Source organism: Coregonus clupeaformis, unplaced genomic scaffold (assembly GCF_020615455.1).
Source record: "Coregonus clupeaformis isolate EN_2021a unplaced genomic scaffold, ASM2061545v1 scaf0633, whole genome shotgun sequence".
Taxonomy (NCBI): domain Eukaryota; kingdom Metazoa; phylum Chordata; class Actinopteri; order Salmoniformes; family Salmonidae; genus Coregonus; species Coregonus clupeaformis.
In genome coordinates this window covers 181,160-208,207 of record NW_025534088.1, presented here as the reverse complement: position 1 = coordinate 208,207, position 27,048 = coordinate 181,160, and the positions used below count along the sequence as shown (strand labels likewise).

Genomic DNA, 27,048 nt, shown 5'->3' with positions numbered 1-27,048 from the left:
TCCTCTCTACTAGACTGCTCTAGTCTGGACACCACCCTCCTCTCTACTAGACTGCTCTAGTCTGGACACCAGTCTTCTCTCTACTAGACTGCTCTAGTCTGGACACCACCCTCCTCTCTACTAGACTGCTCTAGTCTGGACACCAGTCTCCTCTCTACTAGACTGCTCTAGTCTGGACACCACCCTCCTCTCTACTAGACTGCTCTAGTCTGGACACCAGTCTCCTCTCTACTAGACTGCTCTAGTCTGGACACCAGTCTCCTCTCTACTACACTGCTCTAGTCTGGACACCAGTCTCCTCTCTACTAGACTGCTCTAGTCTGGACACCACCTCCTCTCTACTAGACTGCTCTAGTCTGGACACCAGTATCCTCTCTACTAGACTGCTCTAGTCTGGACACCACCCTCCTCTCTACTAGACTGCTCTAGTCTGGACACCAGTCTCCTCTCTACTAGACTGCTCTAGTCTGGACACCAGCCTCCTCTCTACTAGACTGCTCTAGTCTGGACACCAGTCTCCTCTCTACTAGACTGCTCTAGTCTGGACACCAGCCTCCTCTCTACTAGACTGCTCTAGTCTGGACACCAGTCTCCTCTCTACTAGACTGCTCTAGTCTGGACACCAGTCTCCTCTCTACTAGACTGCTCTAGTCTGGACACCAGTCTCCTCTCTACTAGACTGCTCTAGTCTGGACACCAGTCTCCTCTCTACTAGACTGCTCTAGTCTGGACACCAGTCTCCTCTCTACTAGACTGCTCTAGTCTGGACACCAGTCTCCTCTCTACTAGACTGCTCTAGTCTGGACACCAGTCTCCTCTCTACTAGACTGCTCTAGTCTGGACACCAGTCTCCTCTCTACTAGACTGCTCTAGTCTGGACACCAGTCTCCTCTCTACTAGACTGCTCTAGTCTGGACACCAGTCTCCTCTCTACTAGACTGCTCTAGTCTGGACACCAGCCTCCTCTCTACTAGACTGCTCTAGTCTGGACACCAGTCTCCTCTCTACTAGACTGCTCTAGTCTGGACACCAGTCTCCTCTCTACTAGACTGCTCTAGTCTGGACACCAGTCTCCTCTCTACTAGACTGCTCTAGTCTGGACACCAGTCTCCTCTCTACTAGACTGCTCTAGTCTGGACACCAGTCTCCTCTCTACTAGACTGCTCTAGTCTGGACACCAGTCTCCTCTCTACTAGACTGCTCTAGTCTGGACACCAGTCTCCTCTCTACTAGACTGCTCTAGTCTGGACACCAGTCTCCTCTCTACTAGACTGCTCTAGTCTGGACACCAGTCTTCTCTCTACTAGACTGCTCTAGTCTGGACACCAGTCTCCTCTCTACTAGACTGCTCTAGTCTGGACACCAGTCTTCTCTCTACTAGACTGCTCTAGTCTGGACACCAGTCTCCTCTCTACTAGACTGCTCTAGTCTGGACACCACCCTCCTCTCTACTAGACTGCTCTAGTCTGGACACCAGTCTCCTCTCTACTAGACTGCTCTAGTCTGGACACCAGTCTTCTCTCTACTAGACTGCTCTAGTCTGGACACCAGTCTCCTCTCTACTAGACTGCTCTAGTCTGGACACCAGTCTCCTCTCTACTAGACTGCTCTAGTCTGGACACCAGTCTCCTCTCTACTAGACTGCTCTAGTCTGGACACCAGTCTCCTCTCTACTAGACTGCTCTAGTCTGGACACCAGTCTCCTCTCTACTAGACTGCTCTAGTCTGGACACCAGTCTCCTCTCTACTAGACTGCTCTAGTCTGGACACCAGTCTCCTCTCTACTAGACTGCTCTAGTCTGGACACCAGTCTCCTCTCTACTAGACTGCTCTAGTCTGGACACCAGTCTCCTCTCTACTAGACTGCTCTAGTCTGGACACCAGTCTTCTCTCTACTAGACTGCTCTAGTCTGGACACCAGTCTCCTCTCTACTAGACTGCTCTAGTCTGGACACCAGTCTCCTCTCTACTAGACTGCTCTAGTCTGGACACCAGTCTCCTCTCTACTAGACTGCTCTAGTCTGGACACCAGTCTCCTCTCTACTAGACTGCTCTAGTCTGGACACCAGTCTCCTCTCTACTAGACTGCTCTAGTCTGGACACCAGTCTTCTCTCTACTAGACTGCTCTAGTCTGGACACCAGTCTCTCTCTCTACTAGACTGCTCTAGTCTGGACACCAGTCTCCTCTCTACTAGACTGCTCTAGTCTGGACACCAGTCTCCTCTCTACTAGACTGCTCTAGTCTGGACACCAGTCTCCTCTCTACTAGACTGCTCTAGTCTGGACACCAGTCTCCTCTCTACTAGACTGCTCTAGTCTGGACACCAGTCTCCTCTCTACTAGACTGCTCTAGTCTGGACACCAGTCTCCTCTCTACTAGACTGCTCTAGTCTGGACACCAGTCTCCTCTCTACTAGACTGCTCTAGTCTGGACACCAGTCTCCTCTCTACTAGACTGCTCTAGTCTGGACACCAGTCTCCTCTCTACTAGACTGCTCTAGTCTGGACACCAGTCTCCTCTCTACTAGACTGCTCTAGTCTGGACACCAGTCTCCTCTCTACTAGACTGCTCTAGTCTGGACACCAGTCTCCTCTCTACTAGACTGCTCTAGTCTGGACACCAGTCTCCTCTCTACTAGACTGCTCTAGTCTGGACACCAGTCTCCTCTCTACTAGACTGCTCTAGTCTGGACACCAGTCTCCTCTCTACTAGACTGCTCTAGTCTGGACACCAGTCTCCTCTCTACTAGACTGCTCTAGTCTGGACACCAGTCTCCTCTCTACTAGACTGCTCTAGTCTGGACACCAGTCTCCTCTCTACTAGACTGCTCTAGTCTGGACACCAGTCTCCTCTCTACTAGACTGCTCTAGTCTGGACACCAGTCTTCTCTCTACTAGACTGCTCTAGTCTGGACACCAGTCTCCTCTCTACTAGACTGCTCTAGTCTGGACACCAGTCTCCTCTCTACTAGACTGCTCTAGTCTGGACACCAGTCTCCTCTCTACTAGACTGCTCTAGTCTGGACACCAGTCTCCTCTCTACTAGACTGCTCTAGTCTGGACACCAGTCTCCTCTCTACTAGACTGCTCTAGTCTGGACACCAGTCTCCTCTCTACTAGACTGCTCTAGTCTGGACACCAGTCTCCTCTCTACTAGACTGCTCTAGTCTGGACACCAGTCTCCTCTCTACTAGACTGCTCTAGTCTGGACACCAGTCTCCTCTCTACTAGACTGCTCTAGTCTGGACACCAGTCTCCTCTCTACTAGACTGCTCTAGTCTGGACACCAGTCTCCTCTCTACTAGACTGCTCTAGTCTGGACACCAGTCTCCTCTCTACTAGACTGCTCTAGTCTGGACACCAGTCTCCTCTCTACTAGACTGCTCTAGTCTGGACACCAGTCTCCTCTCTACTAGACTGCTCTAGTCTGGACACCAGTCTCCTCTCTACTAGACTGCTCTAGTCTGGACACCAGTCTCCTCTCTACTAGACTGCTCTAGTCTGGACACCAGTCTCCTCTCTACTAGACTGCTCTAGTCTGGACACCAGTCTCCTCTCTACTAGACTGCTCTAGTCTGGACACCAGTCTCCTCTCTACTAGACTGCTCTAGTCTGGACACCAGTCTCCTCTCTACTAGACTGCTCTAGTCTGGACACCAGTCTTCTCTCTACTAGACTGCTCTAGTCTGGACACCAGTCTTCTCTCTACTAGACTGCTCTAGTCTGGACACCAGTCTCCTCTCTACTAGACTGCTCTAGTCTGGACACCAGCCTCCTCTCTACTAGACTGCTCTAGTCTGGACACCAGCCTCCTCTCTACTAGACTGCTCTAGTCTGGACACCAGTCTTCTCTCTACTAGACTGCTCTAGTCTGGACACCAGTCTTCTCTCTACTAGACTGCTCTAGTCTGGACACCAGTCTCCTCTCTACTAGACTGCTCTAGTCTGGACACCAGCCTCCTCTCTACTAGACTGCTCTAGTCTGGACACCAGTCTCCTCTCTACTAGACTGCTCTAGTCTGGACACCAGTCTCCTCTCTACTAGACTGCTCTAGTCTGGACACCAGTCTCCTCTCTACTAGACTGCTCTAGTCTGGACACCAGTCTCCTCTCTACTAGACTGCTCTAGTCTGGACACCAGTCTCCTCTCTACTAGACTGCTCTAGTCTGGACACCAGTCTCTCTCTACTAGACTGCTCTAGTCTGGACACCAGTCTCCTCTCTACTAGACTGCTCTAGTCTGGACACCAGTCTCCTCTCTACTAGACTGCTCTAGTCTGGACACCAGTCTCCTCTCTACTAGACTGCTCTAGTCTGGACACCAGTCTCCTCTCTACTAGACTGCTCTAGTCTGGACACCAGTCTCCTCTCTACTAGACTGCTCTAGTCTGGACACCAGTCTCCTCTCTACTAGACTGCTCTAGTCTGGACACCAGTCTCCTCTCTACTAGACTGCTCTAGTCTGGACACCAGTCTCCTCTCTACTAGACTGCTCTAGTCTGGACACCAGCCTCCTCTCTACTAGACTGCTCTAGTCTGGACACCAGTCTCCTCTCTACTAGACTGCTCTAGTCTGGACACCAGCCTCCTCTCTACTAGACTGCTCTAGTCTGGACACCAGCCTCCTCTCTACTAGACTGCTCTAGTCTGGACACCAGTCTCCTCTCTACTAGACTGCTCTAGTCTGGACACCAGCCTCCTCTCTACTAGACTGCTCTAGTCTGGACACCAGTCTCCTCTCTACTAGACTGCTCTAGTCTGGACACCAGTCTCCTCTCTACTAGACTGCTCTAGTCTGGACACCAGTCTCCTCTCTACTAGACTGCTCTAGTCTGGACACCAGTCTCCTCTCTACTAGACTGCTCTAGTCTGGACACCAGTCTCCTCTCTACTAGACTGCTCTAGTCTGGACACCACTCTCCTCTCTACTAGACTGCTCTAGTCTGGACACCAGTCTCCTCTCTACTAGACTGCTCTAGTCTGGACACCAGCCTCCTCTCTACTAGACTGCTCTAGTCTGGACACCAGTCTCCTCTCTACTAGACTGCTCTAGTCTGGACACCAGCCTCCTCTCTACTAGACTGCTCTAGTCTGGACACCAGCCTCCTCTCTACTAGACTGCTCCTAGTCTGGACACCAGTCTCCTCTCTACTAGACTGCTCTAGTCCGGACACCAGTCTCCTCTCTACTAGACTGCTCTAGTCTGGACACCAGTCTCCTCTCTACTAGACTGCTCTAGTCTGGACACCAGCCTCCTCTCTACTAGACTGCTCTAGTCTGGACACCAGTCTCCTCTCTACTAGACTGCTCTAGTCTGGACACCAGCCTCCTCTCTACTAGACTGCTCTAGTCTGGACACCAGTCTCCTCTCTACTAGACTGCTCTAGTCTGGACACCAGTCTCCTCTCTACTAGACTGCTCTAGTCTGGACACCAGTCTCCTCTCTACTAGACTGCTCTAGTCTGGACACCAGTCTCCTCTCTACTAGACTGCTCTAGTCTGGACACCAGTCTCCTCTCTACTAGACTGCTCTAGTCTGGACACCAGTCTCCTCTCTACTAGACTGCTCTAGTCTGGACACCAGTCTCTCTCTTACTAGACTGCTCTAGTCTGGACACCAGTCTCCTCTCTACTAGACTGCTCTAGTCTGGACACCAGTCTCCTCTCTACTAGACTGCTCTAGTCTGGACACCAGTCTCCTCTCTACTAGACTGCTCTAGTCTGGACACCAGCCTCCTCTCTACTAGACTGCTCTAGTCTGGACACCAGTCTCCTCTCTACTAGACTGCTCTAGTCTGGACACCAGTCTCCTCTCTACTAGACTGCTCTAGTCTGGACACCAGTCTCCTCTCTACTAGACTGCTCTAGTCTGGACACCAGTCTCTCTCTCTACTAGACTGCTCTAGTCTGGACACCAGTCTCCTCTCTACTAGACTGCTCTAGTCTGGACACCAGTCTCCTCTCTACTAGACTGCTCTAGTCTGGACACCAGTCTCCTCTCTACTAGACTGCTCTAGTCTGGACACCAGTCTCCTCTCTACTAGACTGCTCTAGTCTGGACACCAGTCTCCTCTCTACTAGACTGCTCTAGTCTGGACACCAGCCTCCTCTCTACTAGACTGCTCTAGTCTGGACACCAGTCTCCTCTCTACTAGACTGCTCTAGTCTGGACACCAGTCTCCTCTCTACTAGACTGCTCTAGTCTGGACACCAGTCTCCTCTCTACTAGACTGCTCTAGTCTGGACACCAGTCTCCTCTCTACTAGACTGCTCTAGTCTGGACACCAGTCTCCTCTCTACTAGACTGCTCTAGTCTGGACACCAGTCTCCTCTCTACTAGACTGCTCTAGTCTGGACACCAGTCTCCTCTCTACTAGACTGCTCTAGTCTGGACACCAGTCTCCTCTCTACTAGACTGCTCTAGTCTGGACACCAGTCTCCTCTCTACTAGACTGCTCTAGTCTGGACACCAGTCTCCTCTCTACTAGACTGCTCTAGTCTGGACACCAGTCTCCTCTCTACTAGACTGCTCTAGTCTGGACACCAGTCTCCTCTCTACTAGACTGCTCTAGTCTGGACACCAGTCTCCTCTCTACTAGACTGCTCTAGTCTGGACACCAGCCTCCTCTCTACTAGACTGCTCTAGTCTGGACACCAGTCTCCTCTCTACTAGACTGCTCTAGTCTGGACACCAGTCTCCTCTCTACTAGACTGCTCTAGTCTGGACACCAGTCTCCTCTCTACTAGACTGCTCTAGTCTGGACACCAGTCTCCTCTCTACTAGACTGCTCTAGTCTGGACACCAGCCTCCTCTCTACTAGACTGCTCTAGTCTGGACACCAGTCTCCTCTCTACTAGACTGCTCTAGTCTGGACACCAGCCTCCTCTCTACTAGACTGCTCTAGTCTGGACACCAGTCTCCTCTCTACTAGACTGCTCTAGTCTGGACACCAGTCTCCTCTCTACTAGACTGCTCTAGTCTGGACACCAGCCTCCTCTCTACTAGACTGCTCTAGTCTGGACACCAGCCTCCTCTCTACTAGACTGCTCTAGTCTGGACACCAGTCTCCTCTCTACTAGACTGCTCTAGTCTGGACACCAGCCCTCCTCTCTACTAGACTGCTCTAGTCTGGACACCAGTCTCCTCTCTACTAGACTGCTCTAGTCTGGACACCAGTCTCCTCTCTACTAGACTGCTCTAGTCTGGACACCACTCTCCTCTCTACTAGACTGCTCTAGTCTGGACACCAGCCTCCTCTCTACTAGACTGCTCTAGTCTGGACACCAGTCTCCTCTCTCACTAGACTGCTCTAGTCTGGACACCAGCCTCCTCTCTACTAGACTGCTCTAGTCTGGACACCAGTCTCCTCTCTACTAGACTGCTCTAGTCTGGACACCAGCCTCCTCTCTACTAGACTGCTCTAGTCTGACACCAGTCTCCTCTCTACTAGACTGCTCTAGTCTGGACACCAGTCTCCTCTCTACTAGACTGCTCTAGTCTGGACACCAGTCTCCTCTCTACTAGACTGCTCTAGTCTGGACACCAGTCTCCTCTCTACTAGACTGCTCTAGTCTGGACACCAGCCTCCTCTCTACTAGACTGCTCTAGTCTGGACACCAGTCTCCTCTCTACTAGACTGCTCTAGTCTGGACACCAGTCTCCTCTCTACTAGACTGCTCTAGTCTGGACACCAGTCTCCTCTCTACTAGACTGCTCTAGTCTGGACACCAGTCTCCTCTCTACTAGACTGCTCTAGTCTGGACACCAGTCTCCTCTCTACTAGACTGCTCTAGTCTGGACACCAGTCTCCTCTCTACTAGACTGCTCTAGTCTGGACACCAGTCTCCTCTCTACTAGACTGCTCTAGTCTGGACACCAGTCTCCTCTCTACTAGACTGCTCTAGTCTGGACACCAGTCTCCTCTCTACTAGACTGCTCTAGTCTGGACACCAGTCTCCTCTCTACTAGACTGCTCTAGTCTGGACACCAGTCTCCTCTCTACTAGACTGCTCTAGTCTGGACACCAGTCTCCTCTCTACTAGACTGCTCTAGTCTGGACACCAGTCTCCTCTCTACTAGACTGCTCTAGTCTGGACACCAGTCTCCTCTCTACTAGACTGCTCTAGTCTGGACACCAGTCTCCTCTCTACTAGACTGCTCTAGTCTGGACACCAGTCTTCTCTCTACTAGACTGCTCTAGTCTGGACACCAGTCTCCTCTCTACTAGACTGCTCTAGTCTGGACACCAGTCTCCTCTCTACTAGACTGCTCTAGTCTGGACACCAGTCTCCTCTCTACTAGACTGCTCTAGTCTGGACACCAGTCTCCTCTCTACTAGACTGCTCTAGTCTGGACACCAGTCTCCTCTCTACTAGACTGCTCTAGTCTGGACACCAGTCTCCTCTCTACTAGACTGCTCTAGTCTGGACACCAGTCTCCTCTCTACTAGACTGCTCTAGTCTGGACACCAGTCTCCTCTCTACTAGACTGCTCTAGTCTGGACACCAGTCTCCTCTCTACTAGACTGCTCTAGTCTGGACACCAGTCTCCTCTCTACTAGACTGCTCTAGTCTGGACACCAGTCTCCTCTCTACTAGACTGCTCTAGTCTGGACACCAGTCTCCTCTCTACTAGACTGCTCTAGTCTGGACACCAGTCTTCTCTCTACTAGACTGCTCTAGTCTGGACACCAGTCTCCTCTCTACTAGACTGCTCTAGTCTGGACACCAGTCTCCTCTCTACTAGACTGCTCTAGTCTGGACACCAGTCTCCTCTCTACTAGACTGCTCTAGTCTGGACACCAGTCTCCTCTCTACTAGACTGCTCTAGTCTGGACACCAGTCTCCTCTCTACTAGACTGCTCTAGTCTGGACACCAGTCTCCTCTCTACTAGACTGCTCTAGTCTGGACACCAGTCTTCTCTCTACTAGACTGCTCTAGTCTGGACACCAGTCTCCTCTCTACTAGACTGCTCTAGTCTGGACACCAGTCTCCTCTCTACTAGACTGCTCTAGTCTGGACACCAGTCTCCTCTCTACTAGACTGCTCTAGTCTGGACACCAGTCTCCTCTCTACTAGACTGCTCTAGTCTGGACACCAGTCTCCTCTCTACTAGACTGCTCTAGTCTGGACACCAGTCTCCTCTCTACTAGACTGCTCTAGTCTGGACACCAGTCTCCTCTCTACTAGACTGCTCTAGTCTGGACACCAGTCTCCTCTCTACTAGACTGCTCTAGTCTGACACCAGTCTCCTCTCTACTAGACTGCTCTAGTCTGGACACCAGTCTCCTCTCTACTAGACTGCTCTAGTCTGGACACCAGTCTCCTCTCTACTAGACTGCTCTAGTCTGGACACCAGTCTCCTCTCTACTAGACTGCTCTAGTCTGGACACCAGTCTCCTCTCTACTAGACTGCTCTAGTCTGGACACCAGTCTCCTCTCTACTAGACTGCTCTAGTCTGGACACCAGTCTCCTCTCTACTAGACTGCTCTAGTCTGGACACCAGTCTCCTCTCTCACTAGACTGCTCTAGTCTGGACACCAGTCTTCTCTCTACTAGACTGCTCTAGTCTGGACACCAGTCTCCTCTCTACTAGACTGCTTCTAGTCTGGACACCAGCCTCCTCTCTACTAGACTGCTCTAGTCTGGACACCAGTCTTCTCTCTACTAGACTGCTCTAGTCTGGACACCAGTCTTCTCTCTACTAGACTGCTCTAGTCTGGACACCAGTCTCCTCTCTACTAGACTTCTCTAGTCTGGACACCAGCCTCCTCTCTACTAGACTGCTCTAGTCTGGACACCAGTCTCCTCTCTACTAGACTGCTCTAGTCTGGACACCAGTCTTCTCTCTACTAGACTGCTCTAGTCTGGACACCAGTCTCCTCTCTACTAGACTGCTCTAGTCTGGACACCAGCCTCCTCTCTACTAGACTGCTCTAGTCTGGACACCAGTCTCCTCTCTACTAGACTGCTCTAGTCTGGACACCAGTCTTCTCTCTACTAGACTGCTCTAGTCTGGACACCAGTCTCCTCTCTACTAGACTGCTCTAGTCTGGACACCAGCCTCCTCTCTACTAGACTGCTCTAGTCTGGACACCAGCCTCCTCTCTACTAGACTGCTCTAGTCTGGACACCAGTCTCCTCTCTACTAGACTGCTCTAGTCTGGACACCAGTCTTCTCTCTACTAGACTGCTCTAGTCTGGACACCAGTCTCCTCTCTACTAGACTGCTCTAGTCTGGACACCAGTCTCCTCTCTACTAGACTGCTCTAGTCTGGACACCAGTCTCCTCTCTACTAGACTGCTCTAGTCTGGACACCAGTCTCCTCTCTACTAGACTGCTCTAGTCTGGACACCAGTCTCCTCTCTACTAGACTGCTCTAGTCTGGACACCAGTCTCCTCTCTACTAGACTGCTCTAGTCTGGACACCAGTCTTCTCTCTACTAGACTGCTCTAGTCTGGACACCAGTCTCTCTCTACTAGACTGCTCTAGTCTGGACACCAGTCTCCTCTCTACTAGACTGCTCTAGTCTGGACACCAGTCTCCTCTCTACTAGACTGCTCTAGTCTGGACACTAGTCTCCTCTCTACTAGACTGCTCTAGTCTGGACACCAGTCTCCTCTCTACTAGACTGCTCTAGTCTGGACACCAGTCTTCTCTCTACTAGACTGCTCTAGTCTGGACACCAGTCTCCTCTCTACTAGACTGCTCTAGTCTGGACACCAGTCTCCTCTCTACTAGACTGCTCTAGTCTGGACACCAGTCTCCTCTCTACTAGACTGCTCTAGTCTGGACACCAGCCTCCTCTCTACTAGACTGCTCTAGTCTGGACACCAGTCTTCTCTCTACTAGACTGCTCTAGTCTGGACACCAGCCTCCTCTCTACTAGACTGCTCTAGTCTGGACACCACCCTCCTCTCTACTAGACTGCTCTAGTCTGGACACCAGTCTTCTCTCTACTAGACGTCTCTAGTCTGGACACCACCCTCCTCTCTACTAGACTGCTCTAGTCTGGACACCAGTCTCCTCTCTACTAGACTGCTCTAGTCTGGACACCACCCTCCTCTCTACTAGACTGCTCTAGTCTGGACACCAGTCTCCTCTCTACTAGACTGCTCTAGTCTGGACACCAGTCTCCTCTCTACTAGACTGCTCTAGTCTGGACACCAGTCTCCTCTCTACTAGACTGCTCTAGTCTGGACACCACCCTCCTCTCTACTAGACTGCTCTAGTCTGGACACCAGTCTCATCTCTACTAGACTGCTCTAGTCTGGACACCACCCTCCTCTCTACTAGACTGCTCTAGTCTGGACACCAGTCTCCTCTCTACTAGACTGCTCTAGTCTGGACACCAGCCTCCTCTCTACTAGACTGCTCTAGTCTGGACACCAGTCTCCTCTCTACTAGACTGCTCTAGTCTGGACACCAGTCTCCTCTCTACTAGACTGCTCTAGTCTGGACACCAGTCTCCTCTCTACTAGACTGCTCTAGTCTGGACACCAGTCTCCTCTCTACTAGACTGCTCTAGTCTGGACACCAGTCTCCTCTCTACTAGACTGCTCTAGTCTGGACACCAGTCTCCTCTCTACTAGACTGCTCTAGTCTGGACACCAGCCTCCTCTCTACTAGACTGCTCTAGTCTGGACACCAGTCTCCTCTCTACTAGACTGCTCTAGTCTGGACACCAGTCTCCTCTCTACTAGACTGCTCTAGTCTGGACACCAGTCTCCTCTCTACTAGACTGCTCTAGTCTGGACACCAGTCTCCTCTCTACTAGACTGCTCTAGTCTGGACACCAGTCTTCTCTCTACTAGACTGCTCTAGTCTGGACACCAGTCTCCTCTCTACTAGACTGCTCTAGTCTGGACACCAGTCTTCTCTCTACTAGACTGCTCTAGTCTGGACACCAGCCTTCTCTCTACTAGACTGCTCTAGTCTGGACACCAGTCTCCTCTCTACTAGACTGCTCTAGTCTGGACACCACCCTCCTCTCTACTAGACTGCTCTAGTCTGGACACCAGTCTCCTCTCTACTAGACTGCTCTAGTCTGGACACCACCCTCCTCTCTACTAGACTGCTCTAGTCTGGACACCAGTCTCCTCTCTACTAGACTGCTCTAGTCTGGACACCAGCCTCCTCTCTACTAGACTGCTCTAGTCTGGACACCAGTCTCCTCTCTACTAGACTGCTCTAGTCTGGACACCAGTCTCCTCTCTACTAGACTGCTCTAGTCTGGACACCAGTCTCCTCTCTACTAGACTGCTCTAGTCTGGACACCAGTCTCCTCTCTACTAGACTGCTCTAGTCTGACACCAGCCTCCTCTCTACTAGACTGCTCTAGTCTGGACACCAGACTCCTCTCTACTAGACTGCTCTAGTCTGGACACCAGCCTCCTCTCTACTAGACTGCTCTAGTCTGGACACCAGTCTCCTCTCTACTAGACTGCTCTAGTCTGGACACCAGTCTCCTCTCTACTAGACTGCTCTAGTCTGGACACCAGTCTCCTCTCTACTAGACTGCTCTAGTCTGGACACCAGTCTCCTCTCTACTAGACTGCTCTAGTCTGGACACCAGCCTCCTCTCTACTAGACTGCTCTAGTCTGGACACCAGTCTCCTCTCTACTAGACTGCTCTAGTCTGGACACCAGTCTCCTCTCTACTAGACTGCTCTAGTCTGGACACCAGTCTCCTCTCTACTAGACTGCTCTAGTCTGGACACCAGTCTCCTCTCTACTAGACTGCTCTAGTCTGGACACCAGTCTCCTCTCTACTAGACTGCTCTAGTCTGGACACCAGTCTCCTCTCTACTAGACTGCTCTAGTCTGGACACCAGTCTCCTCTCTACTAGACTGCTCTAGTCTGGACACCAGTCTTCTCTCTACTAGACTGCTCTAGTCTGGACACCCGTCTCCTCTCTACTAGACTGCTCTAGTCTGGACACCCGTCTCCTCTCTACTAGACTGCTCTAGTCTGGACACCAGTCTCCTCTCTACTAGACTGCTCTAGTCTGGACACCAGTCTCCTCTCTCTACTAGACTGCTCTAGTCTGGACACCAGTCTCCTCTCTACTAGACTGCTCTAGTCTGGACACCAGTCTTCTCTCTACTAGACTGCTCTAGTCTGGACACCAGTCTCCTCTCTACTAGACTGCTCTAGTCTGGACACCAGTCTTCTCTCTACTAGACTGCTCTAGTCTGGACACCAGTCTCCTCTCTACTAGACTGCTCTAGTCTGGACACCAGTCTTCTCTCTACTAGACTGCTCTAGTCTGGACACCAGTCTCCTCTCTACTAGACTGCTCTAGTCTGGACACCAGTCTCCTCTCTACTAGACTGCTCTAGTCTGGACACCAGTCTCCTCTCTACTAGACTGCTCTAGTCTGGACACCAGTCTTCTCTCTACTAGACTGCTCTAGTCTGGACACCAGTCTCCTCTCTACTAGACTGCTCTAGTCTGGACACCAGTCTCCTCTCTACTAGACTGCTCTAGTCTGGCACCAGTCTCCTCTCTACTAGACTGCTCTAGTCTGGACACCAGTCTCCTCTCTACTAGACTGCTCTAGTCTGGACACCAGTCTCCTCTCTACTAGACTGCTCTAGTCTGGACACCAGTCTCCTCTCTACTAGACTGCTCTAGTTTGGACACCAGTCTCCTCTCTACTAGACTGCTCTAGTCTGGACACCAGTCTTCTCTCTACTAGACTGCTCTAGTCTGGACACCAGTCTTCTCTCTACTAGACTGCTCTAGTCTGGACACCAGTCTTCTCTCTACTAGACTGCTCTAGTCTGGACACCAGTCTCCTCTCTACTAGACTGCTCTAGTCTGGACTCCAGTCTTCTCTCTACTAGACTGCTCTAGTCTGGACACCAGTCTTCTCTCTACTAGACTGCTCTAGTCTGGACACCAGTCTCCTCTCTACTAGACTGCTCTAGTCTGGACACCAGTCTCCTCTCTACTAGACTGCTCTAGTCTGGACACCAGTCTCCTCTCTACTAGACTGCTCTAGTCTGGACACCAGTCTCCCCTCTACTAGACTGCTCTAGTCTGGACACCAGTCTTCTCTCTACTAGACTGCTCTAGTCTGGACACCAGTCTCCTCTCTACTAGACTGCTCTAGTCTGGACACCAGTCTCCTCTCTGCTAGACTGCTCTAGTCTGGACACCAGTCTCCTCTCTACTAGACTGCTCTAGTCTGGACACCAGTCTCCTCTCTACTAGACTGCTCTAGTCTGGACACCAGTCTCCTCTCTACTAGACTGCTCTAGTCTGGACACCAGTCTCCTCTCTACTAGACTGCTCTAGTCTGGACACCAGTCTCCTCTCTACTAGACTGCTCTAGTCTGGACACCAGTCTCCTCTCTACTAGACTGCTCTAGTCTGGACACCAGTCTCCTCTCTACTAGACTGCTCTAGTCTGGACACCAGTCTCCTCTCTACTAGACTGCTCTAGTCTGGACACCAGTCTCCTCTCTACTAGACTGCTCTAGTCTGGACACCAGTCTTCTCTCTACTAGACTGCTCTAGTCTGGACACCAGTCTCCTCTCTACTAGACTGCTCTAGTCTGGACACCAGTCTCCTCTCTACTAGACTGCTCTAGTCTGGAAACCAGTCTCCTCTCTACTAGACGGCTTTAGTCTGGACACCAGTCTCCTCTCTACTAGACTGCTCTAGTCTGGACACCAGCCTCCTCTCTACTAGACTGCTCTAGTCTGGACACCAGTCTCCTCTCTACTAGACTGCTCTAGTCTGGACACCAGTCTCCTCTCTACTAGACTGCTCTAGTCTGGACACCAGTCTCCTCTCTACTAGACTGTTCTAGTCTGGACACCAGTCTCCTCTCTACTAGACTGCTCTAGTCTGGACACCAGTCTCCTCTCTACTAGACTGCTCTAGTCTGGACACCAGTCTTCTCTTTACTAGACTGCTCTAGTCTGGACACCAGTCTCCTCTCTACTAGACTGCTCTAGTCTGGACACCAGTCTCCTCTCTACTAGACTGCTCTAGTCTGGACACCAGTCTTCTCTCTACTAGACTGCTCTAGTCTGGACACCAGTCTTCTCTCTACTAGACTGCTCTAGTCTGGACACCAGTCTCCTCTCTACTAGACTGCTCTAATTTGGACACCAGTCTTCTCTCTACTAGACTGCTCTAGTCTTGACACCAGTGTCCTCTCTACTAGACTGCTCTAGTCTGGACACCAGTCTCCTCTCTACTATAATAATAAATAATAATAATATGCCATTTAGCAGACGCTTTTATCCAAAGCGACTTACAGTCATGCGTGCATAAATTTTTTGTGTATGGGTGGTCCCGGGGATCGAACCCACTACCTTGGCGTTACAAGCGCCGTGCTCTACCAGCTGAGCTCTACTCTCTACTAGACTGCTCTAGTCTGGACACCAGTCTCCTCTCTACTAGACTGCTCTAGTCTGGACACCAGCCTCCTCTCTACTAGACTGCTCTAGTCTGGACACCAGCCTCCTCTCTACTAGACTGCTCTAGTCTGGACACCAGTCTTCTCTCTACTAGACTGCTCTAGTCTGGACACCAGTCTCCTCTCTACTAGACTGCTCTAGTCTGGACACCAGTCTCCTCTCTACTAGACTGCTCTAGTCTGGACACCAGTCTTCTCTCTACTAGACTGCTCTAGTCTGGACACCAGTCTTCTCTCTACTAGACTGCTCTAGTCTGGACACCAGTCTTCTCTCTACTAGACTGCTCTAGTCTGGACACCAGCCTCCTCTCTACTAGACTGCTCTAGTCTGGACACCAGTCTCCTCTCTACTAGACTGCTCTAGTCTGGACACCAGTCTTCTCTCTACTAGACTGCTCTAGTCTGGACACCAGTCTTCTCTCTACTAGACTGCTCTAGTCTGGACACCAGTCTTCTCTCTACTAGACTGCTCTAGTCTGGACACCAGTCTTCTCTCTACTAGACTGCTCTAGTCTGGACACCAGTCTTCTCTCTACTAGACTGCTCTAGTCTGGACACCAGTCTCCTCTCTACTAGACTGCTCTAGTCTGGACACCAGTCTTCTCTCTACTAGACTGCTCTAGTCTGGACACCAGTCTTCTCTCTGATTTAGACATCAACTATTTGGCAATGTTTCATATTATGGATAAAATTAATCACAAAGTCAGTCCATAAATATTATACAATAAGAGTAATTTAGAAACTAGAAACTACTGTTCTGTCACTGCTGTAAACACTGGGTCAATTAATATTGACAGAGTGTAGTGGCTAAAATATTAATCATCTTGGGTGAGCTGTGATAAATAATTGAATTGCTAGTGTTTTCCTGGTTCTTGGACGATGTAATCTACCAGCCCCTACCACTGTGGCTGATGTAATTACAACGATAGATAAGTAGCTCCAATCATTAAAACATTGCTGTTTATCTATCATTTCACTGTGGAGAAAATAAATGGTTTCTCATTAGGAGAGGAGAGGAGAGGAGAGGAGAGGAGAGGAGAGGAGAGGAGAGGAGAGGAGAGGAGAGGAGAGGAGAGGAGAGGAGAGGAGCAACCCGATGGTATTATACACAGATAAACTTTTCAGCTATTCATAATGTTGTGGTTGTAAACTAACAGTTTGACTCATGGACACCAGTCTCCACACAATATCTAATGGATTCATGGCATTTCACTGAATCCTGGAACTAAACGTAATGAGCCAAAGGCACAAAGGGGTTTCAATGTGAGGACACATTCAGTATCTAGAGAGTGGAAAGCTTTAGGATTAGCCTGTTCCCAGATCTGTAGCTATGTGATATAGCCAACCCTTCTATCTATGTTATAGCCTGGTCCCAAATCATATGCTTTAGCCAACTCCTTTCACTGCATTCAGAAAGTATTCATACCTCTTGAATTATTCCACATTTGTTGTGTTACAGCCTGAATTCAAAATGGATTCAATAAATAAAAAAATCTCACCCATCTACACACAAAACCCCATAATGACAAAGAGAAAACATGTTTTTAGAAATTGTACAACATTTATTGATAATGAAATACAGAAATATCTCATTTACATAAGTATTCACACCCCTGAGTCAATCAATACATGTTAGAATCACCTTTGGCAGCGATTACAGCTATGAGTCTTTCTGGGTAAGTCTTTATTTTTTAAATTCTTCAAGCTCTGTCAAGTTGGTTGTTGATCATTGCTAGACAGACATTTTCAAGTCGCCATAGATTTCCAAGCCGATTTAAGTAAAAATTGTAACTAGGCTACTCAGGAACATTTAATGTCGTCTTCGTAAGCAACTCCAGTATATATTTGGCTTTGTGTTTTAGGTAATTGGCCTGCTGAAAGGTGAATTTGTCTCCCAGTGTCTGCTGGAAAGCAGACTGAACCAGATTTTTCTATAACATTCTGCCTGTGCTTAGCTCTATTCCATTTATTTTTATCCAAAAAAAAACTCCCTAGTCATTTACATAAGTATTCACACCCCTGATTCAATGCTTTGTAGAAGCACCTTTTGCAGCGATTACAGCTGTGAGTCTTTCTGGGTAAGTCTCTAACAGCTTTCCACACCTGAATCATGCAACATTTACCCATGATTCTTTTCAAAATTCTTCAAGCTCTGTCAAGTTGGTTGATGATCATTGCTAGACAGCCGTTTTCAAGTTTTGCCATAGATTTTCAAGTGATTTAAGTCAAAACTGTAACTCGGTCACTCAGGAACATTCATTGTCTTCTTGGTAAGCAAGTCCTGCTGGAAGGAGAATTCATCTCCCAGTGTCTGGAGGAAAGCGGACTGAACCAGGTTTTCCTCTAGGATTTTGCCTGTGCTTAGCTCCATTCTGTTTCTTTTTTATCGTGAAAAATTCCCTAGTCCTTGCCGATGACAAGCATACCCATAACATGATGCAGCCACCACCATGCTTGAAAATATAAAGAGTGGTACTCAGTGATGTGTTGTATTGGATTTGCCCCAAACATAACGCTTTGTATTCAGGACATAAAGTTAATTTCTTTGCCACATTTTTTGCAGTTTTACTTTTGTGCCTTATTGCAAACAGGATGCATGTTTTGAGATATTTCTATTCTGTACAGGAGTCCTTCTTTTCACTCTGTCACTTGGTTAGTTTTGTGGAGTAACTACAATGTTGTTGATCCATCTTCAATTTTCTCCTATCACAGCCATATTAAAATTATTAAATTAAAATTATTAAACTCTGTAACTGTTTTAAAGTCGCCACTGGCCTCATGGTGAAATCCCTGAGCGGTTTCCTTCCTCTGTGTAATTAATAACGTCACCATGCTCAAAGGGATATTCAATGTCTGCTTTTTTTTTTACCCATCTACCAATAGGTGCCCTTCTTTGCTTGGCTTTGGAAAACCTCCCTGGTCTTTGTGGTTGAATCTGTGTTTGAAATTCACTGCTCGACTGAGGGACCTTACAGTATTGTATGTGTGGGGTACAGAGATGAGGTAGTCATTCAAATATCATGTTAAACACTATTATTACAAGCACATTTTTACTCCTGAACTTATTTAGGCTTGCCATAGCAAAGTGGTTGAATACTTATTGACTCAAGACATTTCAACTTTTAATTTTTTTCTTAATTTGTAAACATTTCTAAAAACATACTTGCATTTTGACATTATGGGGTATTATGTGTACACAAAATCTCAATTGAATCCATTTTAAATTCAGGCTGTAACACAACAAAATGTTGATAAAGCCATGGGGTGTGAATACTTTCTGATGGCACTGTATGGCATGACAACGATAGTCAGAGAAATTGGCTGAATCACATAGCTACTGATCTGAGATCAGCAGGCAGCTTCAGGGTGGCCTGTGTAGATATTCCAGACTATAGCCCCATGTGTAAATCACTGTCCTATAGGGAAATGACTACAACATACTGCACAGAATCCTGAAGTCATGTGGTACTGTACGAAACATTTACCATTGATATAACCATCAAAGTGGCAGGTTTTGTTAGCAGCACAATTCGATTTTCAAAGAGATAGCTATGAGGGATACAGCCAGGGGATGTGATACCAAATGAAACATATTTTAAATGTTAACATCATCATAGCCCCTATGCTATTCAGCTGCTCAAGGAAGCAATGCTATTTCCTGAGGCATACGTGGGCATTGCAAACGTGGTCTCCACGGTCACAACATCCCACAGCATCTACCAAATCATAATAACACATGTGAACAAACAAATGTGTTATGAGATATCTAAATAAGAACACTGGAACGTTTTTTTCCACGCAATGTGGAAATGTGTCTTTCTTATTTGCATGTTGGCTTCACAGCATGATTTAGTAATAAAGTCAGGATTAGTAATAAAGTCAGGATTAGTAATAAAGTCAGGATTAGTAATAAAGTCAGGATTAGTAATAAAGTCAGGATTAGTAATAAAGTCAGGATTAGTAATAAAGTCATGATTAGTAATAAGGTCAGGATTAGTAATAAAGTCAGGATTAGTAATAAAGTCACGATTAGTAATAAAGTCACGATTAGTAATAAAGTCACGATTAGTAATAAAGTCAGGATTAGTAATAAAGTCGTTCTAGTAATAAAGTCGTTCTGTACAGAGAGCGTCGGTTACCAAAGGAACAGAACAGATAGAAGCTGTGACTAAACTCCATGCCATCTGCTTCCAGTGTGAGGGAGCTAAATTAGTTAGCATTAGAGATATTATCTTTTTTTAATTACTGATCGGCAGCAAATGTGCCGTGTCGACCCCCACTGAGACTCTCTCTCTCTCTCTCTCCCTCTCTCTCTCTCTCTCTCTCTCTCTCTCTCTCTCTCTCTCTCTCTCTCTCTCTCTCTCTCTCTCTCTCTCTCTCTCTCTCTCTCTCTCTCTCTCTCTCTCTCTCTCTCTCTCTCTCTCCCTCTCCCTCTCCCTCTCCCTCTCCCTCCTCAGACTCGTGGAGGAACGTGAGGGTCCCCATAACTAAAGCTTTACTCAAAGTCCTCTGAGGTTAGAGCAGACATGTTTGAATTAGTCATGAACATTAGACCAGATAAAAAGACCAACGTAGCAGCTAACCTCTAAGGCTAGCCCACTTCTCAAACAAACAAACCTAACGTCAAATCAAGCAATGTGAAGGTAAAGTATCTTTACTCTGATCAATAACGCTGTCCGTTGTAGAGGTCTGGCCTGCAGTGTGTGTGTGTGTGTGTGTGTGTGTGTGTGTGCCCATGCAGATGTATGTATGTGTATTGATTGGTGTGTGTGTGTGTATATTGATTGGTGTGTGTGTGTGTGTATGTGTGTGTGTATGTGTGTGTGTAAGTGTGTGAGTGAATGCGTGCGTGCGCATGTGTGTGTGTGTGGCTCACCTGTGCAGGAATAGTCATCGATCCGGATGTATCCAGTGTGGCAGATGCACATGAAGGATCCGGGGGTGTTGACACACATGGTGTTCTCTCTGCAGTAGTGCTTCCCCTCAGCACACTCATCAATATCTGGAATACAGACCAAGTGGTCAAACAGACGGTTACAGGAAGGTCAAGAAGCATCAACTATGACCCAGACCCCCCAGTCGATACAATTAAGAATCAGTGTCCTGTACAAAGATGAAGCGTATACCTGGACCTTCCTAGTCTATAGCATATAGCATAGGATATAGCTGTATACTGGACCCCCCAATGTCTAGAACATTGAAAGTGGTGAACTGTTGTATAACAATATGTGTGTCTTCCAACCACCAGCTATTCTCTTGTGACAGACTGTTACATCACATTGAGTAGCTGGCCAGGGCATTCAACACCTGCTTCTGGGTTCTGAGATTAGTCTACCCACCAGCTGACTGGCTTTCTTCAGTCATTCTAACCTGCATGGTTCACTATGCTTTTCAAAATCAATTGACAGTCCAAATCCTACCAAGCTCTTCTGTACATTGGCCTAAAGCTTTGAAAACCAGATTGTCTATTTGCAACAGTCAATATGTAGCCGCAAATCCTTTCTCTCTAACCAGAGTTGGTGGGTCATATAACTGTTGAAGAGGAACAGTTGCATTGACTTTCCTAAATCAAGTCCATGCTTGACAGCCCTCTTCCCAATCCTAAGGCTTTAACCATTCTCTTTTATTTCAGTTCAAGGACAGAAACTATGCTGCCTCGTCCTATAATGTTTGAACAGTTTTAAAATAATTCAACCTGAGAAATATATTTTAAATTAGAGTGCCATCGGATCCATTCTCCCCTACACTCTTAGAAAAAAGGGTTCCAAAAGGGTTCTTCGGCTGTCCCCATAGGAGAACCCTTTTTGGTTCCAGGTAGAAACCTTTTTGGTTCCAGGTAGAAGCCTCTGTGAAAAGGGTTCAACATAAATCTAAAAAGGGTTCTACCTGGAACCAAAGGGTTCTACCTGGAACCAAAGAGGGTTCTTCAAAAGGTTCTCCTATGGGGACAGTCGAAGAACCCTCTTGGATCTATAGCACCTTTTTTTCTATAATGGAATGGGATCTTCAATCTCCATGATCTAATTAATCTCTATGGTGCTGCTGTCGCTACGAGATGCACGGCGCAGTGCCTGGGGTAAGATGATGTCTTGAGTGATCTTGCAACGCACAACTCCGGAATCACGACCTCCCATGTTGAATTTTCAAACAGCGAAATACGATCCCCGATGTTGAACCAAATATGTTTGAAAACAGAATTGGCTTGTGGAAATAGTGCCGAAAGACAACATCGCTGGGGGATATTTAAAGTTTATACAGACAGACCGCCAGGCTCTTCAAACAGCAAAGCAACACCCTCTTTAAACCCATTCTAACCACATCGTCAACAAATGTCTGTCAAGGTCACAACATTCAAAAGCTCCTCATTCACCCCAGTCTGTATACATATCAATTGAAATAGATGCATTTCTCAGCAGCTTTCAATACTATATAAGCCCAGATGTTGTAGTTATAGCTATACCAGCAACAGCAGAGAGAATCACACAGCTTTTAATAGCAGACCAGATGTGGTAGTTATAGCTACCTGTCTCTCTGTCTCTCACTTTCCCTCACTCTACCTCTCTCTGTCTCTCACTCTCCCTCTCTCTGTCTCTCACTTTCCCTCGCTCTACCTCTCTCTGTCTCTCACTCTCCCTCGCTCTACCTCTCTCTGTCTCTCACTCTCCCTCGCTCTACCTCTCTCTGTCTCTCACTCTCCTCGCTCTACCTCTCTCTGTCTCTCACTCTCCCTCACTCTACCTCTCTCTGTCTCTCACTCTCCCTCGCTCTACCTCTCTCTGTCTCTCACTCTCCCTCGCTCTACCTCTCTCTGTCTCTCACTCTCCCTCACTCTACCTCTCTCTGTCTCTCACTCTCCCTCGCTCTACCTCTCTCTGTCTCTCACTCTCCCTCGCTCTACCTCTCTCTGTCTCTCACTCTCCCTCTCTCTACCTCTCTCTGTCTCTCACTCTACCTCTCTCTACCTCTCTCTGTCTCTCACTCTCCCCCGCTCTACCTCTCTCTGTCTCTCACTCTCCCTCTCTCTACCTCTCTCTGTCTCTCACTCTCCCTCGCTCTACCTCTCTCTGTCTCTCCCTCTCCGTCGCTCTACCTCTCTCTGTCTCTCACTCTCCCTCTCTCTGTCTCTCACTCTCCCTCGCTCTACCTCTATCTGTCTCTCACTCTCCCTCGCTCTACCTCTCTCTGTCTCTCACTCTCCCTCGCTCTACCTCTCTCTGTCTCTCACTCTCCCTCGCTCTACCTCTCTCTGTCTCTCACTCTCCCTCGCTCTACCTCTCTCTGTCTCTCACTCTCCCTCTCTCTACCTCTCTCTGTCTCTCACTCTCCCTCGCTCTACCTCTCTCTGTCTCTCACTCTCCCTCGCTCTACCTCTCTCTGTCTCTCACTCTCCCTCGCTCTACCTCTCTCTGTCTCTCACTCTCCCTCTCTCTACCTCTCTCTGTCTCTCACTCTACCTCTCTCTGTCTCTCACTCTCCCTCTCTCTACCTCTCTCTGTCTCTCACTCTCCCTCGCTCTACCTCTCTCTGTCTCTCCCTCTCCCTCTCTCTACCTCTCTCTGTCTCTCACTCTCCCTCTCTCTGTCTCTCACTCTCCCTCGCTCTACCTCTCTCTGTCTCTCACTCTCCCTCGCTCTACCTCTCTCTGTCTCTCACTCTCCCTCTCTCTACCTCTCTGTCTCTCCCTTCCGTCGCTCTACCTCTCTCTGTCTCTCACTCTCCCTCTCTCTGTCTCTCACTCTCCCTCGCTCTACCTCTCTCTGTCTCTCACTTTCCCTCACTCTACCTCTCTCTGTGTCTCACTCTACCTCTCTCTGTCTCTCGCTCTCCCTCGCTCTACCACTCTCTGTCTCTCACACTCCCTCGCTCTACCTCTCTCTGTCTCTCACTCTCCCTCACTCTACCTCTCTGTCTCTCACTCTACCTCTCTCTGTCTCTCACTCTCCCTCGCTCTACCTCTCTCTGTCGCTCTACCTCTCTCTCTTTTTCCTCATCTGCTTTTATTCCATGTTCTGTTCATTCTGCAGAGAGGAGGAAGGGAGTAGAGGGGGGTGACAGCTCCGTACACAGAAAACCAGGAACAAACGTTTTACTTATCACTCGGTTCAAATTGCTGCGGTAATTGACAAATGTAATAAAAATTTTATCTCTTCTGATGTATGGTGTGGTTTCCTTAAAGTAAAGGAAAATAAAATAATACATTTCCCAGGAGTCGTAATTTAAAGTTGGAAGTCAGAACTGCTGCAGTGTTAGCTCTGGGCCTCAGAGTCTTTCCGAGTCTCTCTGAGCTCTTAGAAACCAAATAAATGACAAAGGATAAACTACATCAAGCTAACCAGAGATATTGCAAAACAAGAGTAAAAAGCCAGGGGGAGGATATTATCCAATAATGATACTGTCCATGGTTCAAAGAATGAAACTAAAATATAGTCAGCAGTAATGTTTCCATTTGCAACGTGGTAGGAATACTTCAAAGGATGAAATACAGTACTGTAGATTGTTCTAGCAACTATAACACCAAGACCTGCTTCATTTATTGTTCTGCTACCAGACGAAAAGCAGTTTATACATGAAATTCAGGCTTCACATCGTTCTGTTTTATTCATGTGTAAAGAGCAGGGAGAGTTGTGCTCATCATGGCAGTATCAATTTGGCCAGTCTATTCAGAGGAGTTCATCAGCAGTCTACATCAATCAGTCTCTAAGATCTACAGTCACTGTGAACCATAGATTAATGAATCATGTCAATCATAGCTTTGATCTAGGCTGACCTGACCTGTCTGTACAGCAAATAGCAAAACATGTGTAGAGTAGGACTACAAGTATATACACACACACACGCATACACGCATACAAACCAATCAATTCCACCATTATGCGGTGAGTCACAAGTAAGCCACCAATGATATTCCCTATGACTGTTAACTACAGACACCTGACAAAGTCATTCAAAATTCTCTCTCTATCCCCTGAAATAAGCCTGACGAAAAAAATCTCATTTCTAATAGGAGGGGGTGGTTGGTGTCTAGCTGGAGGATAGAGGATGGCTGGCACAGCAGGCCGTATATCTCTCACTGGCAGCAGACCGACGGACAGACGCCTAAAAATAAAGAGTTGTCTTTCTTTAGATCTCTCTCTCTCTCGCTCGCTCTCTCTCTCTCTCTCCCTCTCTCTCTCTGTCTCTCTCTCTCTCTCTCTCTCTCTCTCTCTCTCTCTCTCTCTCTCTCTCTCTCTCTCTCTCTCTCTCTCTCTCTGTGTCTCTCTCTCTCTCTCTCTCAGAGTAGAAGTAGATTCTTCAGAACAGCGTCATACATCCATCCTCCTTTCATGTCTGAGTGTTGCTATTCAAACTTTAGCCTACAACGGTCCCTGTGGTGTTGGTTTGACTGGTAATGACTATAGCCACCAACGGTCCCTGTGGTAGTGGTTTGACTGGTATGACTATAGCCACCAACAATCCCTGTGGTAGTAGTTTGACTGGTATGACTATAGCCACCAACGGTCCCTGGGGTAGTGGTTTGACTGGTATGACTATAGCCACCAACGGTCCCTGGGGTATTGGTTTGACTGGTATGACTATAGCCACCAACGGTCCCTGGGGTATTGGTTTGACTGGTATGACTATAGCCACCAACGGTCCCTGGGGTATTGGTTTGACTGGTATGACTATAGCCACCAACGGTCCCTGTGGTGTTGGTTTGACTGGTATGACTATAGCCACCAACGGTCCCTGTGGTGTTGGTTTGACTGGTATGACTATAGCCACCAACGGTCCCTGTGGTATTGGTTTGACTGGTATGACTATAGCCACCAACGGTCCCTGGGGTATTGGTTTGACTGGTATGACTATATCCACCAACGGTCCCTGTGGTAGTGGTTTGACTGGTATGACTATAGCCACCAACAATCCCTGTGGTAGTGGTTTGACTGGTATGACTATAGCCACCAACGGTCCCTGTGGTATTGGTTTGACTGGTATGACTATAGCCACCAACGGTCCCTGGGATATTGGTTTGACTGGTATGACTATATCCACCAACAATCCCTGTGGTAGTGGTTTGACTGGTATGACTATAGCCACCAACAATCCCTGTGGTAGTGGTTTGACTGGTATGACTATAGCCACCAACAATCCCTGTGGTAGTGGTTTGACTGGTATGACTATAGCCACCAACAATCCCTGTGGTAGTGGTTTGACTGGTATGACTATAGCCACCAACGGTCCCTGGGGTATTGGTTTGACTGGTATGACCATAGCCACCAACGGTCTCTGTGGTTTTATATTTTATATTTATGTTTTATTTAACCTTTATTTAACTAGGCAAGTCAGTTAAGAACAAATTCTTATTTACAATGACGGCCTACACCGGCCAAACCCGGACGACGCTGGGCCAATTGTGCGCCGCCCTATGGGACTCCCAATCACGGCCGGTTGTGATACAGCCTGGAATCGAACAAGGGGGTCTGTAGTGACGCCTCAAGCACTGAGATGCAGTGCCTTAGACCACTGCGCCACTCGGGAGTGGTTTGACTGGTATGACTATAGCCACCAACGGTCCCTGGGGTAGTGGTTTGACTGGTATGACTATAGCCACCAACGGTCCCTGTGGTAGTGGTTTGACTGGTATGACTATAGCCACCAACGGTCCCTGTGGTGTTGGTTTGACTGGTATGACTATATCCACCAACGGTCCCTGTGGTAGTGGTTTGACTGGTATGACTATAGCCACCAACGGTCCCTGGGGTAGTGGTTTGACTGGTATGACTATAGCCACCAACGGTCCCTGTGGTAGTGGTTTGACTGGTATGACTATAGCCACCAACGGTCCCTGTGGTAGTGGTTTGACTGGTATGACTATATCCACCAACGGTCCCTGTGGTAGTGGTTTGACTGGTATGACTATAGCCACCAACGGTCCCTGTGGTAGTGGTTTGACTGGTATGACTATAGCCACCAACGGTCCCTGTGGTAGTGGTTTGACTGGTATGACTATAGCCACCAACGGTCCCTGTGGTAGTGGTTTGACTGTGAGAGAGCTACCAGCTACAGGGTATGATACAGCAGGCTCAGTGCTGGCTCAGTGCTGTATTGGAAGCTCCGGTGGCCTGTTCTGTTGCGTGCTACTGGCTGGACAGATGGCCAGGACTGCTGGCACAACAAAGACAACAGGACCTCTCTGCTGTAAGCTGGGAGGGAAAGGTCATCACGGCAGAACATACAGTAAGTACCTTGGTATTGTTGATACCTGTCTATTCACCATGTGTACAACTTGTTATTGAAACAGAGGAGAAGACATGTAGAAATACACTAGTGAATGTTTGAACCTGACAGGACTATGTCACTCCTTGAGTTTACAGAAGAAGTCAACAAGGCAAGCCAACATGACCAACTCTATACTCTGTCTGCAGGCATTGACCACATACATTCCAGTAGACAGACAAGACCCACACATCTGAAAGGCTCTCTCTGGGGCTGCAGGCACCAAAAGGCTCTCACTGTGTTTTACATGCTTTGCTTATTGCTCAGCACACTTGGCCTGCTCTTTATCACACCAGTAAACACATGCTTGCTTGCTCTCTCCCTCTCCCTCTCTCTCTCCCTCTCTCTCTCT

General features: G+C 48.3%; 1 protein-coding gene across 1 annotated transcript in view; it reads right to left on the bottom strand.

Annotated features, from left to right (window-relative positions):
• Window positions 1-27,048, bottom strand: part of LOC121557234 (protein kinase C-binding protein NELL2) — a 121,538-nt gene that overhangs the window by 41,368 nt on the left and 53,122 nt on the right. Inside the window, 1 exon segment of the mRNA XM_045216191.1 lies at window positions 20,317-20,442. Within this exon segment, the coding sequence (XP_045072126.1) occupies window positions 20,317-20,442 (126 nt within the window).